We start from the raw sequence: 18,499 nt of genomic DNA, 5'->3' as shown, positions 1-18,499 counted from the left end.
CATTAATTACATTCATTGTAGTCCTACTATCTTTGGTTTTAAAAACAGTCTACCTAATATTGAACACGGAATTTTTTCTGCAGAATCATCTCATAGTAGGCTTATACTGGCTTTCTGTATCATATTGTGCTCCTCATCTTTAGATTTAATCCTGAAATTTTGTTGCATAACAGCCAGTATCTTCTCTGATACATTAATCGTTGGTTTCAGTAGAACCTTCTGGATACAAGGTCCTACCTATACAAACCAAGTTAGTCATAACTGACTGACTTTTTCTTCTCTTGTGTTTTCTGAAGGACCAGTTTTTCTACCATTTCTGTAATGAGTGTTTAAAATGCTGTATTTCATGCGTTTTGAACAGTTAAATCTTGGATCTTTCTTCAAACCTGTGTGTGTCATAGTTCCTTGTATATCCTAATTTTTTGCCATTTATATATAGTTCTTTCAAGCAGAAATGCAGTGTTGACTGTATCTTTAACTAGGTCATTGAATATCAGAGTGTAGAACAGAAAAAGAGTATCTATGGCCTTCCTTTGAAAAAAAATTAATCATATACCACATTTTTCATAGAATCATAGAATGGTTTGGGCAGGAAGGGACCTTTAAAGATCTTCTAGTCCAGACCTCCTGCTGCGGGCCAGGCCATCTTTCACTAGATCAGATTGCTTAAAGCCCTCTCTAGCCTGACTTTGAACACTTAAAATGATAGGGCATTTACAGCTTCTTTGGACAACCTATTCCAGTGACTCACCACCCTCATTGTGAATTGTTTCCATTTGTTGTGTTGAGTGAAACTTCTCACTTGGTTCAAATGCTTAACTTCTTTTTGTTTTGGTTTTTTTTGTTGTTGTTGTTGTTTAGTGCCAGCTTCCAGTCTTGCTGCTCCTCCAGCAGTTGTCAGTGGACATCCTAAGCCTCAGACTCCAGTGACTTCCACCAGCTCTTTGACAACAACAGTTATTCCCGCAGCTAACACAGCTACGGTTGTGGGCACTAACCAAGTGCCCAGTGGCAGCACTCAGTCAGTGTCTGTATCATTACAGTCTTTGCCCGTAATCTTGCACGTACCTGTTGCAGTGTCATCCCAGCCTCAGCTCCTGCAAGGTCACACTGGGACTTTGGTAACTAACCAGCAGTCAGGCAACGTTGAATTTATATCTGTACAAAGCTCGTCTACAGTTGGTAGCCTTACCAAGCCTACAGTGTCTTTGGCATCAACTAACCCAACTAAACCAAATAACAGCCCGTCTGTGCCCAGTCCTGGTATTCAAAGGAACTCTCCAGCCAGTGCTGGGTCAATAGGCACAACATTGGCAGTACAGGCTGTTTCTGCTGCACATCCTGTTGCCCAGGCCACAAGGACTTCTTTGCCAGCAGTGGGTACTTCAGGACTTTATAATGCTACCAGCAGTCGAGCTCCCCTACAGATGAAGATTCCCCTCTCTGCATTTAGTACTACAGCTCCCATTGAACCACCCACCATTACAGCACCCAGAGTTGGTAAGTTATGCTTGAATGTTGACTCCGGGAAAGGAAAATAGTTGTCAAAGGGAAACACAAAACTCCACTCCAGTGCAAATTTGTTTGTTAGTGTATTTTATTGAGATTTTTTTTCTGGGTTGCCTTTCTGTTGAAATTGTCAAGATGAAAATCATCTTCATCATAGATGTGTTTCAGCCATTCTGGAAAACCATCTCTCCTTAGGAGTCAGCAGTGTGGCTCTGTACACTTTGTTTTATTTAGAACTTGATTAATATCATTCCTAGCATGAAATAAGAAACTCCTATTGTACCACGAACAACTTAATATTTTATTTTTAATACAGCCTCTCAAAGTAATCTGGCTGCCTTTCTAAGCAAAGGCATCATTAAAGGAAAGTGTAATCATTAACTTAATTTTCACAACACTTGAACAAAATGGGGGAAAAACCACAACTGGATACTAAACTAGTTCCAAAGAAGTAGATTTATTGTATTTAATACAAAGTCTGTGAACACAATGAATGTTCAAATATGGTATCTAGATCATTTTAAAATAATTTCCATCTTTGGCCATGATGTCATCATTCTCTGTGCTTCTGATTTTACATACCTTGAAAGCTTTTCTAAGAGGTCCTCAAGATTTCAAAGTGAGTTGGAATTATAGCAAGTTTCTAATTGGCACAATATATTGTTAAAATGAACTCAAGCAGGGCTTGACATCACAACTAGTTTTATTTCAGTTTCCCATCTCTAAGTTGCCTGTGTTAAAATATATCTTCCATGGATTTGGACAGTTATATGCTTTGTGCATTGGTTTTTGGCTCTAAAGCTAATATAGGGATTTAATACAACATAAAAAGGTTTGCGACAGATCAGGCACAGTGACCAAAGGAAGGGCCTACGTGTCCAAAAATGTCTCATTTTGTGCAGTTCATATAGCCTTAGTGTATACCCAAGTAGTTTTCTCACCAGAATTGAAGCACTGCTTTGGGCCAACGCTGTTGCTGATAAGCTCTGGTTAAAATGAAAAGGAATGAGTAGGGAAAACTTTAATTTAAATTTTTACATCAAATACTCAAGCAACTTCTGCTTAAGTTGCTAGTGTAGATACATATTTGGCTGAGCTAATAAAGATACTCAGTCTCCCTGCACAAATCGTCTCAGTTATGTATTTTGCAGTCTGTTTAACCATCCTTTATTCAGTCAAGTTCTTGTACAAAAATGTTGAAAATGGTAACTTTTTTCAGTTTAATATCTTGTCAGTTTACATACAGAGGGAGGAGAGGTTGGAGTTATGTTTTGTCCCCAGATAAGCAAGGGAATTTTTCATAAAATATTTTGAATAAACTGTCAGACTTTTAAGGAAGGGAACATGTACTGCTGGAAAGTGTCATTTTGCTTTTCTGTATCTTCAGTTCCCTCTGACAAATGGTAGTGAACAAGCTTGACCACTTAAAATTGAAAATTAGGGCTGAAAAATGTTAAGCATGCCATGTACTGAATGTTTAGTATCAAACAATTTTGAATATTGCCTCCAAATTTATATAGTGGGTAGCAGTATTTAATACTGATTAGATACTGCAAATGAACAATTTCTTGACCCCTCAGAAAACCAGACAAGCAGGCCACCAACAGATACTTCGGCAAACAAGCGAACTGCTGAGGGAACAACACAGGTAGGTTGTTGATTATGTTTCTCTATAAAATTCTAAAGTTACAATCCACAGGAGAAAAGTTCTTTACCTTTATTGCTCATAATGAAACAATTTTAGTTTCTTTCTTGTGCCATCCTTTCTAGTTTCTGTCCATTTGTATTTTTCTTCTTCTTCTGATCCAGAGTATTACTTGGAGCATGAGCTTCTGATAATCTTTTCAGAAGTTATCTGATGGGGTTTATGTAAGTAGATGAGTTAGTAATTCAGGAGCACACTAAAAACTTGTCTGATACAACAGAGCTAACATACAAAAGAAAACCCTGCCCAGTTTTTGTCTGAGGGGCTTGAACTTAACGCTACGAATATTTTGTAAATTACTGCAGCTTTCTCATTTCTGCACTAATCCAGAAGTTAATACTTCATTGCCATATGTCATAGAAAAAAAAAACAAAAGGAAAAGAAACTTTCTTCAGAAATAACTACTTCATGGTAAAGGACAACTTGCAGTACTTCTGGATTGTCTAAGATTTGTTGAACTTGCTTTGAAATTTAAAGGTTGACATTAAGCTAAGTAAAATTATTCATAATTAATTTTACTTTTGCAAAGCACCTCGTAGTTACATTGTTGTTAACTGGAAGTTGTTTTATTAAGGGGTATAAAATTCATTTCTTCTAGCCAAAATTCCCTCGCTTAATAGTGTTTCAAGGTACAGTTAAATATGAATTGTATTTCAAAGCAAGAAGAAAATATAGTGGACAAGATTCTGGTTTTCACCTTTCACAGAAATAGTCTGGCAAAGATAACCAGTATTATAAGAGTATAAACTGCCTCACTCAACGTTTTTACTAAGGCATTTTGTAAAGAATGGTTGTTTGGAACTTCATTTTTCAAAGATACCTGTGGATTATAGCTATTAAAACATTTGTCCATACTTGATACATAGGAAATTCAGTACCAGAATGGATGACAGACAGACGGCTTTAAGACTTAATTTTCAGTATAAGCTGCATATTTTGGAATTTTTCTTCTTTGGTAGAGCCTGAAACCCGGAAAAGATTTTTAGGAAAAACAGTTTGTGTGTGATAGTGGTATTTAGCAATGGAAGGTGAGCAGGAGGGAAATAAAAGACACGTGATGCTTTCCGGTTTTCAGTCTTCTGTTATAGTGTATGTTCCTAGGTTTGCTTCCAGTCAAATCAGTTAAAGCATGTGTAATGCCATGGTTAATAAAGAAGGGCCTGATGCATTTTAATTGGCTAGTGAGGTATGGAATTGACATGCCATATCATTTGAAAAATCCAGTTAATGCCACCTGCTTTTTGTTATGTAAAATCCAAAATATTATGTATTACTCCGCACTTCACAGCTCTCAGAACAAAAAGTAGTTCGCTGTGTGCCGTATACCTGTGGCATATTTGATGGTACAACTTTGATCAATTGTTTCGAAAAGCAGTTGAAACAGGAAGAGACTTCATCAGAAAATAAAGAAGCGGTAGAAGCAGCACAGACGAATTTTAACTTCCCCGAGGATGTCCTCTTTGGCTTGGAGGAAGAGGAAGAGGATGCTAAGAGCATCAAAAACACCCACAAGCAGACTGGCTGGGCAGCTAACCTATTAAAACAATGGCTGGCCAAAAATGGCAAGGATCCTAGCTTTGAATTGGTCCCAGTAAGTGAACTCAATGATATCTTAAGAGAGTTTTATTACACAGTAAGGAATCATGATGGAAATACCTACAGTGTGGCAAGCTACAAGTCAATGCGTGCTGGCTTAAACCGGCATCTCAAAATGCCACCTTATAATCGTCAGATTTGCTTAATGAAGGACAAAGAGTTTGCTAGTGCAAACATGGTATTTGTGAGCGTGCTGAAGATGCTGCGCATGCAGGGGAAGGATGAGACTCACCACCATCCTCCTATAGCTGCTGAGGACTTGCGTAAGATTAAACAATCCGGTGTGCTGGGATTGCACAGTCCACTGGCACTTGTCAACAAGGTGTGGTTTGATTTGCAGTTGCATTTTGCCAAACGAGGGAGGGAAATTTTAAGAGATCTGGCTCCAGATGCTTTTGTTGTTGAGAAGGACAAGAACGGGCGTCGATATGCTATGTTTAGGTATCCTGGCAAAGGAAAAAATGGAGAAGATCCTCATAAAATGGGTAAAATGTATGATATGCCAGGGGACCCAAACTGTCCTGTTTTTTCCTTGGAGCTTTATTTGTCTAAGTTGCCTCCAGAGCCCCCTGCCTTTTACCTGCATCCTTTAAAGCTAACGTCAGAGCAAATGCAAGAGCAGCCTGTCTGGTACAAAAGAGAACCGATGGGTGTGAACTACTTAGGTACCATGATGCCCAGGATAAGTGTGGCAGCCAGGCTCTCTCAGCGATATACCAATCATTCTCTCCGAACTACCACCATCCAGCTACTGTGTGAAGCAGGACTGGGGCCTAGAGAAATAATGGCAGTGACAGGCCATCGCTCCGAGTCTGCTATTAGACACTACTGGGGAGCTGCGGAAGTTCGCTACAGGGCTTGGTCAGATATAATGGAAAATAACTCCCCCAATTACCTATATAGCAAGATCCCAAACGAAGTGATAAAAGAATCGCTATCTGGTGCCTCCACCTCTTCTATAAACCATGTTGTTCTAGAACAAAGCAAAATTTTATTCCCTAAGAAATCTGTGGTGCCACCTGACACCAATTCTGTGACTTTAGTCCCTGAGGGACACCCAGCTCTGAAATCCAAAAGCCCTGTCTTGTTGAACCACAGTTCTTCCAAGGTGTTTCTCCCCAAGAAAGTGGCTAGTGGGAACCTAACTGCCGGTCCCCTTCAAGGCTGTTGTAATGAACCTGTCTTTATAAAGCGTGTGATAAAACAAGAACCAATGACTTGATGCTTCTGTAATGGAACTGATTTCAAATGAATTGCTAAAATGGAAAAATAATCAAATTTGTTTTTTCACTTGGTCTACTAACGAAATTTCTTACGGTCTAGTTCAGCAAGAAGTATCCTGTTCGCACTCCTGAAGTGAGCTATGGAACAGAAACTTAAACAGAGCAGGGCTTGGAGTTTGTATGACTTTCTGTGGCAGCTGGGACTCTTTAAGTGGCTAGCAGAGCTATTTTAAAAAAATGAAAGGGAGATACTGATTTCCACTTAGCTGAAGAGCTATCCTTTCTTCACTAAGTGCATGGCTTTTACATTTTGTGAAGAGTGTATTTATTATACCATTTTGTGCCTGCTGGCACTAATGTAGCATCTTACAAGTCAAATATTTGATTACTGAAGAGCATGGAGAAAGTAGAAGCTCAATGAAATAGACACAGATCCACTACAAATATATACATATGCATGAAAACACCTGGAATTGCTTGACCACACTGTCACTCTCTGTTCAAATTGTTATCAGACCTACCAGAGGATTTTGCCTTTTTTTTTTCTTTTCTAAAAAAAAACCCGCAACATTCTTCAGAGTTTATTTTCACTGTGAGCTGCACAGTTGATTTTTCTCTGTGAGTCCTGTATTGCAGGTCTTTCCTTTTCCAATTTAATATTTCTGGCTAGGATTTCAGTCATTCTGTTCTCCAAAGGCACTATTTGATACAAATGATACTAAAATTAGGATCTCTTCAGTTGTGCATGAAATAGGGAAAGCGTTCTCAAAAGAGCTGAGAAAGGTTTATTGCTTAAAAGGCAAGTAATTAGAGTTGAAGTGTTGACTCTGTGCTTATCTTGTGAGAGGATTTTTTGTATTTCCTCCCACCTACCTCTTCCATTACATTTCACATTGTCTTTGCACTATAGTCTTTGTCAATACAGTATAATTCACAAGAAGCACATCCTGTTCTTCCCCACCAAACCCTATCCAAATACTATTTGTGGTTTTAACTTCTTTAGATTAGTTCACTACAGTAAACTGATCCTATCATTACATTTTGCATAGGAGATTTTTCCAGGGTAGAAATTCTCAGGATAGCAGATGTGAATTTTGTCAGAGAAATGAAATTGTAGTTTAAAAGGCTGTTTAATGAAGAAAAATTACAAACGAGGAGGGCTAGTGGTAGTTAATTTTTAATGAATCACACTTGAGAATCTAACTCATGGTTTATCTCTGCTATTCTGTGCCATGATTTTCATCAGAGATTCTGACAAATAGAGAAATCTTCCTGTAAATAAAAATGGAAAACTGGTCATCAGATCACAAATTATGGTAGGTCCGCTTTGGAAGAAGAAACAGTGTAGCATTTAAAACTGTTTTCTATTATATTAACTGAATGAAACAAGAATGGTTTCATCCCTTTGAAATGCGTGTGTATATGTGTGTGCACACACACCCCCACAAACACAGTTCATCACACACTAAGGACTTCACTGGAAGTGTCTGTGTTGCTCAGCAGTGGGCAAAATATAGAAAAATCCCTGCTGAAATGACAAATTGACAATGATAAACTCTTCATTCTATGGAGAACTTCCTTGCTGGGAAAGACTCAAATATTGAATGAGATTAATTGCTTTGTCATAGTCTGAACAGCGGACTTGATGCCTGAACTTTGGAGTTTTTATCTTGGCTGATAATGTTTGCCTTTGTGGCCTTGGGTAGGTTATTCGTACTTAACAGCATCACATTTCCAAAGTGTAAGACCAGCACAGTGTGTTCCATTTTTCTCATGGACCATGTTAAAGACTAAAAGGTTTTGAAAGTGCTATATTCATCTTGCATATTGTGTTTACAGTCACTTTTATTTGCTGCTGTTATAATGATTGAGCTATAGTTGATCAGATGTAATTGTTAATATAAAAATTACTTCTGCACAATCCTACACTTCCTTAGTTGCAGCATTAATTTATGACATCAGTGACTAGAGGAAGGAAATCATGGATCCCAGACTTTACTCAAAGCTTGACAAAATTAAATCAGATGGAAATGGTAGAGAAAGTAGTCCTTTCTGATGGCTAGAAAGAAGAAAAATTGAGAAAACAAAGGGCAAACAGTTCTCAAAATATAGAACTGTGCAGTAATTTATTCTAGGATAATTTAGAGTAACATAGATTTCCAAATTGTAGGGATTCATAGAATTCATTCAGCGAGACTGGCAAATCTAATTTCTTCTTTGAAGAGATTTACTCTAAACTTTAACCAAGATGGGTATGTATTGTGTTTTACCCCCTAAAAAAAATATTCCTGACTTTGTCTCGGGTATCTGTTTATTCGAGCATACTGGCATTGAACATTTATCCTGCAGAAACAAGAAAAGTATGTTGCCAGGAGATGATTCTTTTTTGTTCCCTTGTGCTGCATACTGTGGTCATACTGACCACATGCCCTGCTCTGGTCCTAACTGCATTTAGGTAACTCGCTGTAACAGCGTATTGCTGATTGTTTCATTCCTTGACATAAATCTAGTTGGTGATTTAAGTTGAAAAAGGGACTCTTTCAGCCAATCTGGGCATGTGTCTGATTCTTTTTAATTATCATTTGGCTTCTAACTTGACTTCCATTCTGTTGGCTCAGAATTGGGTATTTTTGGCTTCTCATTTGTTAAATTCTAATTGTGTTGGCACCAAACTATACAATGTCCTTTTACGACCTTCAGTTTGAACCTGATACTTCAAAGCTACTGACTGCAGTATTACTAGCTTTTTTATTTTTGTATGGGAGAAAAAGCATTCCTGGTTTGGGCTGGAAGTATTATTGCTTCACAGTAGGTGGAGTCAGTGTTCACTAAGTTTTCTGCTAATATTTGAATTAATTCTAACTAATAGAATATATTTCTAACCTTCTAGAACTTGAAAAATGTTTCTCCTGTTCCCCCTTCCATCCAAAGTGTTAAATGAATCTTTCCTACCTGTGTTTCCTTTCTAGAAAAGCTAAAATAGACAAACAGAATGGGTGTTTTGCTGCTTTTGTAAAGTGAACCTTGGCTCTGTGTACAGTAATAGGGGCAGCAGAGGGTCTTTTTCTTTTTTGTTTTAAGCTGTGAGATAAAATTTCAAGTCAGTCCTATTCATTGCAGTACAGGTTATGCTGTGTGAACATCATGAATTCTGTCAAAACGGACATGAATTGGACTCCTTAATGGCAGTATCAGCAGAGAACCTCAAACAGCAGGATAACTGAGTTGTTTGGGTTTTTTTCCCCTTTCCATTATGTTTCCATTATAGGTAAAGCATGTTGGTGAACCAACAGGTTAAGTACAGTTTGTATGTCTAAACTTAAATTTAGACTTTACCTGTAAACTTAATACAGAATTGTTATTTTAATTCATTTAAAATTCACTTTAAAAATCTGAATATAACAAATATACTTTGAAAGGAATTTATGATCTTTTGCTCTTGAATTTTCAAATTAGGTCTTTTCCTAAAATAAGATCATTTCATTTCATTTGAACAAAACCCAGCACTTAGTTGTAACCAAGTCAACTAAACTAATTTTTTTAATAATGGCTGCCCTTTCTTTGATAAATTCCATATCCCTTGATGGAGATAACTCTGAAAACAGTGGGGAATGACTGGAACCTTATATAATACATCTATGTATTTAGTTTTGCATCTTATTTTCATAATGAAGCTTTGGTGCTGGTGCTGTGAATCTGGAACTTAAGTTTTCTGTGCTTTTTCCTGGTAAGTTTGGAAGTCTGTGCTGTTACTTCCAGGAGTACCGTAATTACTTTTTATTTTTATTAAGTTGGCACAGTATCTTACAATACATTAAATTTTTTATTCTTTTATTGCTATTTAAGTAATTAATCCCCACTGTAAGGTACTGTGATCTACACCATGGGAGATCTAGAAGGTAAATTTTCTTAATTATATGCACTTTCTCTGCGCCCCCCGAAGAGCTCTATTGTGCACTATGTCAAATACTTTAAGGCATTGGAAGGATGCTTTGAAATCGAATGTGTTCTTGGCTTTGTTGTGGTTTTAGTCTGGTACATCTCTTTTTTGTTATTTTGAGTTATACAGCTTATCAATAGTTGCATACTGTATAGGTCAGCATAGTCAAACTTTTCAGTAAGCAGCTTGGGCACATGATTTTGCTGTATGACTGCTGCTCCTTTTTCAGCCTTCCTCTGCTTCTTGCTCCAGAAGGAATGGCCACAGGGATGTGGGAGGGGGCATCTTACTATGTTTGTGTTAGTCTCTCAACTTCCATTTTTTCCTGGATACACAGAAATTTAAGGGTTCTTATTCAGTCCCAGTCATTTTACCAACGGCTGATCCAGTGCCTCAGGCCCTAGAATTACATTTCTGAAGACATGACAAGCACTTTTAATGTATTGCGTAAATATTATTGTTACAGAGGCAAAGGCATTTTTAATTATATAAAAAATCTTTAGAATGGTTTTTAAGTATTTTATTATGAATCCCAGTTATAGATACAGGATTTACATATAATATATATAATATATAAATATAGCCATGCTATACTGAGGGGAGTCTATGAAAGCAGCTTTTATTATGTTGTGACATAAAATAACATTGAAAAAATTTGAATGGGGTTGGATGTGTTAAAAATAGCTGGTGTAAAGCTGTTCAAGAATGATTATGTTATGTTTATTAAAACACCAGGTCAGGCGAATAGTCTTTTCTTCCCTGTTCCCCACTGCAGGTGCACCTTATCCTCTTATGGAGTAAATCTTTTTTTCAGTCTGAATTTCATCTGTGCATTTCGCCTTTTCAGATAATACTGGGTTTTTTTAAAAAAAACAACAACAACAACAACAACAAAAACAATCCACCAGTGTCATCCCTTTCCCATTGTTTCTGACGCACCTTGATTTGTTTGGTTGAACTACGGTTTAACTTAAGCTATTTTGCTGACTGTTGGAAATTCACCTGGTAAAATGTTAATAAAGTACACTTATAACTCCTATCCCTCTACTTTGCAATGTGTAGCAAACTTTGTTAATGTCTGTTGGGAAACAGTGTGAACAAAGTGGATATGTCAGCGTACAATTTACAAGCAGCTCTTAATTCTATATTGTTGAAGCGTTATTGATGAATATGTTTCCTTGCATTTCATGGTTTTGTCGCTGAAAATAAACATGCATAATTATATATGTAAAACAGGATATTTGATTTTTGTCTCTGACCCGGGGGTTATGTTTGTGCTGTTTAAAATGCAACTAGCTCTCTTCTGTGAGGTGGAACCTTTACCTGAGACTAATTAGAAAAGTAAATTACAAAGATGTTAGCAGGAGGACAATTTGAAAGTCATAGAAGAATGGATTCACTTAAATTTTGTTCCTTAAAGCAGCCACTCAATTCAGCTACATGACGTCCTGGTGGGAATTTTTCAGATAGTGGTTTTTTTTAATTGATTTTTTTGAAGTGGTTTGTTATTCCCTGAGACTATATCTACGTTACCTACACCACCCTTAGTTACTGAGAGCAGCTTTCAATAAGTAAATATACTTCTGTTTTGTAGGCTCCAATTTGTCATTTTAGGCCAAAAAATTGAGAGGAATATTAAAACAATTAACTGATTGTATCATTACACCAGGCATGGATAATAGCTTTTAAAAGCTGCATTAAGCTAATATGAAAAGTACTATAAATAAAATATATTTACTGGTTAATAAGATGATCTTCCATCATCCAGGATGGCCATCCCACAGAATATTGCTGGGAAACTCTGAGTGGGCTTTGGGGAGACAAGGTAGATGTTTCACCTTAAAAGAGTAAGAACCGGTAAAGGGACGTGTGTGCGCGCATGTGTGCATGTATGTGTTTATTATATACCCTTTTAACTGTTTGATTAAGGAAAAACAAAATCAAAGCAGTAGAGAAATACTTTAAGCATTGTGTCAGGGTTTTTTTTATGGCTTTTAGTTGGAATGATGATTGCTAAGGCCTAAAACCAGCATTTCTGGCAGTCTCTTAGAGAGCCTTCTTGATTTATGATTCATATTAATAGGGGAAGCAGAACCAACATCTCTTTGCACTAGAGAAATGAGAGTGTATATAATACGTAGGGGTTTCTAAGACTGGTTATTAATTTTTCCATGCTTGCATTATTCCTGTTCTTTAGGAAGTGTTGCACAGTACTGACTAAGAATAAGGGGAATGCAGCAATCTTGTAAATGCAGTATGTAAAATGACTGTTAATAGTGTTTGAGTATTACACAGGTATGCAGCCACACACTATCAAAACATGTATTGCAGCCCTCTGAAATTTTGTTTGTGCAAACTGTGATCTCAGTAAAATGCTGACTTTATTGCATTATCACTCACATTTTTATCTTGGGAAGAGATGACAAATATCTGGTCAAATAAGTTTTCATGACAGCTTTGCAAGGCTGGAATAATTACTTCAGTTTTGTGGGAGTTACTTCATTGGAAAAAGTAGCAGTTAAGGAGTAGTAAGTCTTGACATTGAAGCAGTTAGTGACTGAAATGTGCTTTACAAATGTATTAAAAAATAATTTCCACAGCTGCATAGATTTGTGTTTGAAATCTGTATTTTTGTATATGGATGACTAAAAACGTATTGTGGGCCTTATAATGATGCGTACAAACACAATATCACCACCCTCCCCATACACATTCCGCGTTCCCAGAACATACCTTTAACGTTGCTCCCCAGAATGTAAGGCTGATTTTGCTATTATATAACGCCCTGGTGCGTCATGTATGATTGTGGTGGTGGGATGCTTCATGGATTGTCTGTCTTACAACCCCCAGATTTTTTTCTGTTTTGTTACTGTAGAAACAGTTAATAAAAAAAATTGTCTGCACTGTGTCAGTGTGCCACACGTAATCTTCAGAATTTTGATCTTTACTACCCTGGAATTAATTTTTATTTTGCACTGTATTTTTTGTTGCAATTTTTTCCCCTCATTTTTCACTTCTGCATACTGAAATGTTCCTTTATGAAAAGCAGGTGGCATTACAATGAATAGAGCTGTTATCTCTATGTGATGAACTGAACCATGGCGTTATATAATACCAAAACCTTTTCTAAATCGTATATATCATATGTGAATAGAGAAGTGCATATTCAGAACTTTCTTCAAAATACCAACGTTTACTACTTGATTTTTCATGTGGTACAGTAATGTGCATGTTGGGGTGTGTATGTGTGCTGTAATACAAAACGATGTATGAGGTAATGTTTGCTTTTCAGTTTGAGATTTAGAGATTTCTTTCCCAGTTTTCTTCAGTAGTTTGCCATTGACATACACGCTGTGATGTTCTGACTACTTTCTTTATTAAATTTCACAGTTGTGGTTATGGTGGGAGATTTTCTCAACATCGTGTCTACCATACGTGCTTTGGCCTTTAAATTGAGTCTCCTTCCTTGTATTTGTTTTCATCATGGAATTGGAATAGCTTTTTTCTACACACACACACGCACGCCCCTTCTTTTCTTTCTCTTTTTTTTTTTTTCTAAAGTTGCAAATGATGAATCAACCTGGTTTGCAGCAGTGCTGACATGAAAAAGTTGCTGGATAGCAAAGCTAAGGTGATATTCTTTCTCCCGCTACAGTGTATTTTACAACAGTGTTAAATGGTCTCAGCATGTGGAAGAACATTAAAAAAGATAGCAGCCTCGTTCAGTGTCCCTGCTTTTCCATAGGCAGATGCTTCAGAATCACTTCAACACCAGAGGCAGCCCTTCATTTTATTGCAAGGCTGGTTCCTTTTTAATTTCCTTCCATTAATTTACTATTGACTAATGTGTAGGTTAATCATTAGGTATTGCAGTCAATGACATATGGGATATAATGAACAGTGTTCCAAAAGAAGGAAGAAAGTTCTTAATTATAAAGCATTTACATTGGTTTTATTGCAAATCTTAATTGTGACTTCAGATTCAGGTGACCTTGTTCACTGTGTTTATACATTTTTAACGTGTTTCAGGATTTTTATTACTTCTAGGAGCTCTTTTTCTATTACTTTTTTTTAAAAAATTACTATAATATCTATATGGCATTAGTTCTAGAAAGTGACTGTACAATTATTTTCTTCCTCAAGGAAAACTATGATTGCTGCTTTTTCCTGGCACTTCTCCCCATAAGTATATCAGTATCTCTGTTTCTCAGTACTTTCTTTATTTGTTAAAGAGACTTTTGTGCTTGGATTGGAAGAAAGCATTATGTTGTCATAGTATATGCAGTGGAAAATGCATGAAATTTTGAGTATAGATCATTTTTACTCATCTTTTGCAGAAAACCCTGAGTTGAAGTGTAATTACTGTAATATGAGCAGTTATCTCATGTAAGAAATTAAAACAAAAACTACTACTAGTAGGTTTCATGGAAAAAAAAATACTCATTTTCAGATAATTTTTTTTTTTTCCTTTTACGGAAGAATCGGTACTCTAGATCACTTTTCAGCAAATTTTTTGCAGCTAGTAGAGCACGTAGAAATACAAATTTCTAATATTAATTTAAGTGAGAAAAATGCACAAGTCTGAATTGTTGCGTTCATTTTATATGTGCTTTTCATTATTTTATCTTCCATATTCATTATAAAGCAGTTTACGCTTAACTGATGAAGTGCTATTTGGAGGAGGTTATGACTTAGCCTCTGTTTCAGGACTTACAGGTTTCACTCAGATATTTGAAAGGGATGAGGATTTACTCTTGGTTTTGCCTCTGTTCTGGGATCTTCCTTCCACTTGCTACTTTCACAAGTTATGTGCTTGGCATCAAAATACTTCTCGTTCATACTTGCCAAGTTATATGCTTTCCTGGGACTTTTGGCATGCAAACAGAGCCCGGGGATAGTTACATACTGATAAGTAGGAGTGAGCGTGACTTTGCAAACTGAAGCAGTTGGGCAGAAGACCTGCAATTTGAAAAGATTTTCTTTGAAGAGCGCATTTTTCAAAACAGATCAAGACTGTAAATGGGAAGTGCCTTCTCCTTGCCTGGCTGTTTCAGGAAAAACACACAACACTGGGAATAGCGGAGAGCATTACACTGCACTCACACCATCCTTCTGTACTTGTGGTGGTGCACGCTCGGCTGCTGCTTGGCTTGTAGTTCTCTTTTCCCCTGCTTCCTTTTTTTCCTCCTCCTGCTTCCTTTTTTCACCTTTGTTTCTGCTCTTAATCACACCTTGCAGTCTCTTCCCCTACTTCACCCTAGTGTTTTGCCTTTCAACTCCAAATCGCATGCATCTTCTTGGGCTGGATCTACAGTAGACTTAAGTATGAAATGTTCGGTTACAGGACACAGTTTTTATGCAAAACATCTTAATTACAAATGGAAGTTCACCAACCAGATGAAGAATAAAGATGTGACTATATTAACATTAGGGGGTCAGGAAAAGATGAAGTTTTGTATTTTTGTTGCTCTCTTCCTAAAAAGAAATTTCACATTTATTTTTAGAACTGTGACATTTCAGAGTAGGATTTGCTAGGTTTCATTTTTAACTTAATTTTTAATTTGATTTTTTCATTGCATTGTTTTGTGTTAAGATTGTTACACTGCTGTCTGCTGTATGAAAGCAGAGGAGAGTTTAAATCGAGGCGGCTCGGATACAGTTGTGGTTAACTCGATGGTTCAGCTCATGATGTTGCACCTGCCAGGTTGTACAAAGTTACTTCATCAGCTATGGATAAAACAGGTCCAAAATGGCAGTGTGAATGACAGTATTTTGGAGGAGATCCACTTACTTGGAGTTTAAAGGCATATACATTAAGATACGTGAGCTGTTAAGAAGGATGGAAAAAGGAGTTTGACAGTTTACGTTTTTTCAAAAACTCAGTGTAAACTTTTTTTTTGTTTGATAACTAGAAACTACTGAGATGCTGCTGTAAACTATCAGATTTATGGGCCACTTCTGGTTTGTTTGGTGACTGGTGCTCCGGTTCCGACAAACAAAACAGTGGTTTTGGGCATTGTGGTTTTGTTTGCTTTGGTTTTTCTGTAACTATGATCTTTAAATAGAGATCACTTTGTATTACTGTGGTTATTTTGCTTCTGTTCCTGTTTATTTGATATTCTAAGGCCACTGAATCTTCTGTTACTCAGACTTGCTAGGCAATATGTGAACTAAAGCACCGGGCATGTTTTGCATTCTCATTAAATGGTTTTAATTATTTCACTAGTGTAACTGTGCTGACAAAAAGGTGTTATGGTTGCATCACCTGCATCTGTGCTCTTCTGCAGAGATCAGCTGAAGCAGGTTCAGGTTTTTGGCTTCCTGCATTTGGAGGAAGCTGAAAACTGATAGCAGACCAGAATGCCTCGACTTGGCTTTTCTGCATTACCAGTTTCTGCCCAAATGCTTGCATGCTCGCTGAAATCTAATACTAGGAGCTGAAAGACTTGTGTGAAGGTAGTTCATACATGACTGAAAGTCCAATATCGGGGTTCCCTTTGCCTTCATCAGGGCTGCAAGCCTTGTTAAAGCTGATTTCTAATTTTGCTCAGAGCAACATGTCTGAATCTCCTCTGATATGCGACATGGCAGTCTCCTCCTCAGAATCCCATTCCATTCTTTTTACAGAAGCAGTAGCAGTTGTTTCTGACTAGCCTTCCCTCAAACGTAGCAACAAAATTTCCCTGAGAGAGTTTCTGAGTTAAATAGTCATTATACTCAAAAAGGGTGGGTTTATTTTCTCGATTAGTTGGGCACAGGATTTTCTGAAAACTTGCTTTTGGCAGGGATGGTTCCGGATGGTTCCAGATGGTTCCATTTGTAGGTCTTTACCATTCAGGTGGTAAGTGGCAACACTCCTACACCATACCCCCCCTAGGTAGGAAACACAATGTGTGGCATTTTCAGTGTTTTGGGTTTCCTTAAAATTTTCCTGTACCCCTGAACTTCATTCAAGGGAGTTACTAGAGGAATCTAGTTGGGGAGGCTGGGGAGTCAGGGCTTGAGGGTGTGCCATGGGTGGAATACAGCATCTTCTTGCAGTAGCTGGAGTGTGTGCCCTGGAACTGGGACTAGGGGATGTACCACAGAGCACCTCTCAAAACACTGCCCTGCAGGTGTGCAACTTCTAGTGTGGATTGTGGAAAGAACTTAACTACTTACAGATAATTCCTGTTGAGGAGATTTGCTGCCAGGGTAGTTTAGTAGAAAACCTTCAATAGTATGGTTAACTACAAGAAGATATTTCCTCCTGAAAAGTACGTGTATGAGACCATGTTGGTTGATTGGATTTATCATTTAACAGTTGCGTGTTTAACTAACTCAAGATTTTGGTCATCCAGACACACCAAGATAAAAAAGGCATGCAGTGATGCTTGCTGACTTGGAAATTCAAAGAACTTTCTCAACTGACATGGTTAAATAGGGCTTCAAAACAGTTAGCTCTCAGAGTATTTTTCTAAGGATTTAGATTTCCTTGCAGAGGAAAAATTGAAAGGAAATACCTCAGACTAATGTATGTTTTAGTGGGGAGAAATGCATAGCTTAGTGTTTGTTGGTGTGTTTTTTTTTCTTTCTCCAGTTCCTTATCTCCCTCTCTATTTTTCAGTCTGCTTTCTCCTGGCAGAGACCCATAGTTCAAAAATACACATCATTGACTAGGAAGATTATGAGGTTGGAAAGAAATTCCTCTTGTCTTTGTGCTAATCAAGTAATCATTGATTATTTGAATGTGCCTTTTAACTTAAGCTTCAAGTGAGTAAATCAGCTCATCATATTCAGAAAACTGAAGCTGGAAAGTCTTTGAAATAAAAATCCTTCAACCAAAGAATTCCATGGTTAATAAGTCTGAAAGATGTTTCTCTCTGTATAGCAAAGATAGAATCCCTATAGAGGTCTCTTCTATCACTTGTGAATATAAGTAGTTAGATATTTCTTACTCAAGTTGTGTATCATGTAGGTTATTAGCAGAATTTCATCAGTGGCAGCATTAGAACTTAAGGCAAGAAGAAATGAGGTTATAATAATGCATAATGAAGAGATCAATCATGTCAGGCATTCCAAATTCAGTGACAAATAATTTGGACACAGCTTTTGTTTTCATTTAGTAATCATGCCACTTTTCCCTCTCCTCAAAGCACTGTCTGTGTGAGAATTGTCTTTAGGACCTCCTTAAAGGCTTAGTTTTAACCAAATAGAAGGTCATAGAGCAAGTAATCTCAATATTTAGGCTTTTTGCATCTGTCCACACAGAAAAATCTCTAATCTTCATAGGATTTACCATGTTGGCATTTGTACAGGCCATGTGGGGCTGATAATGCTTTTTTCCATGTTAATTGTTCAGAGGTTTTGATAATTATGTTCCTTTCCTAACCATTTGTCTGTCCTAAGAAACCTGGTTTACTCTAATCCATGAACTGGTAGCAGTCCAACAATAAATGATCATATCTTCCACAAAACCAAAAAAAAAAAAACCTAATTCTTGCAGCAAGTTTAAGAAACTAGAAATTGACATCATTCAAGATTTTT

General features: G+C 37.1%; 1 protein-coding gene across 3 annotated transcripts in view; it reads left to right on the top strand.

Moving 5' to 3' along the window:
* ATF7IP (activating transcription factor 7 interacting protein) overlaps positions 1-18,499 on the top strand; it is a 105,654-nt gene that overhangs the window by 71,993 nt on the left and 15,162 nt on the right. For all 3 annotated transcript variants that reach the window (XM_074166552.1, XM_074166560.1, XM_074166542.1), the window contains exons 9-10: positions 862-1,500; positions 3,090-3,157. In XM_074166552.1, the coding sequence (XP_074022653.1) occupies positions 862-1,500; positions 3,090-3,157 (707 nt within the window). The remainder of the gene's footprint in view (positions 1-861; positions 1,501-3,089; positions 3,158-18,499) is intronic.

Source organism: Numenius arquata, chromosome 2, assembly GCF_964106895.1.
Source record: "Numenius arquata chromosome 2, bNumArq3.hap1.1, whole genome shotgun sequence".
Taxonomy (NCBI): domain Eukaryota; kingdom Metazoa; phylum Chordata; class Aves; order Charadriiformes; family Scolopacidae; genus Numenius; species Numenius arquata.
This window is presented reverse-complemented; position numbering and strand designations above follow the sequence as displayed.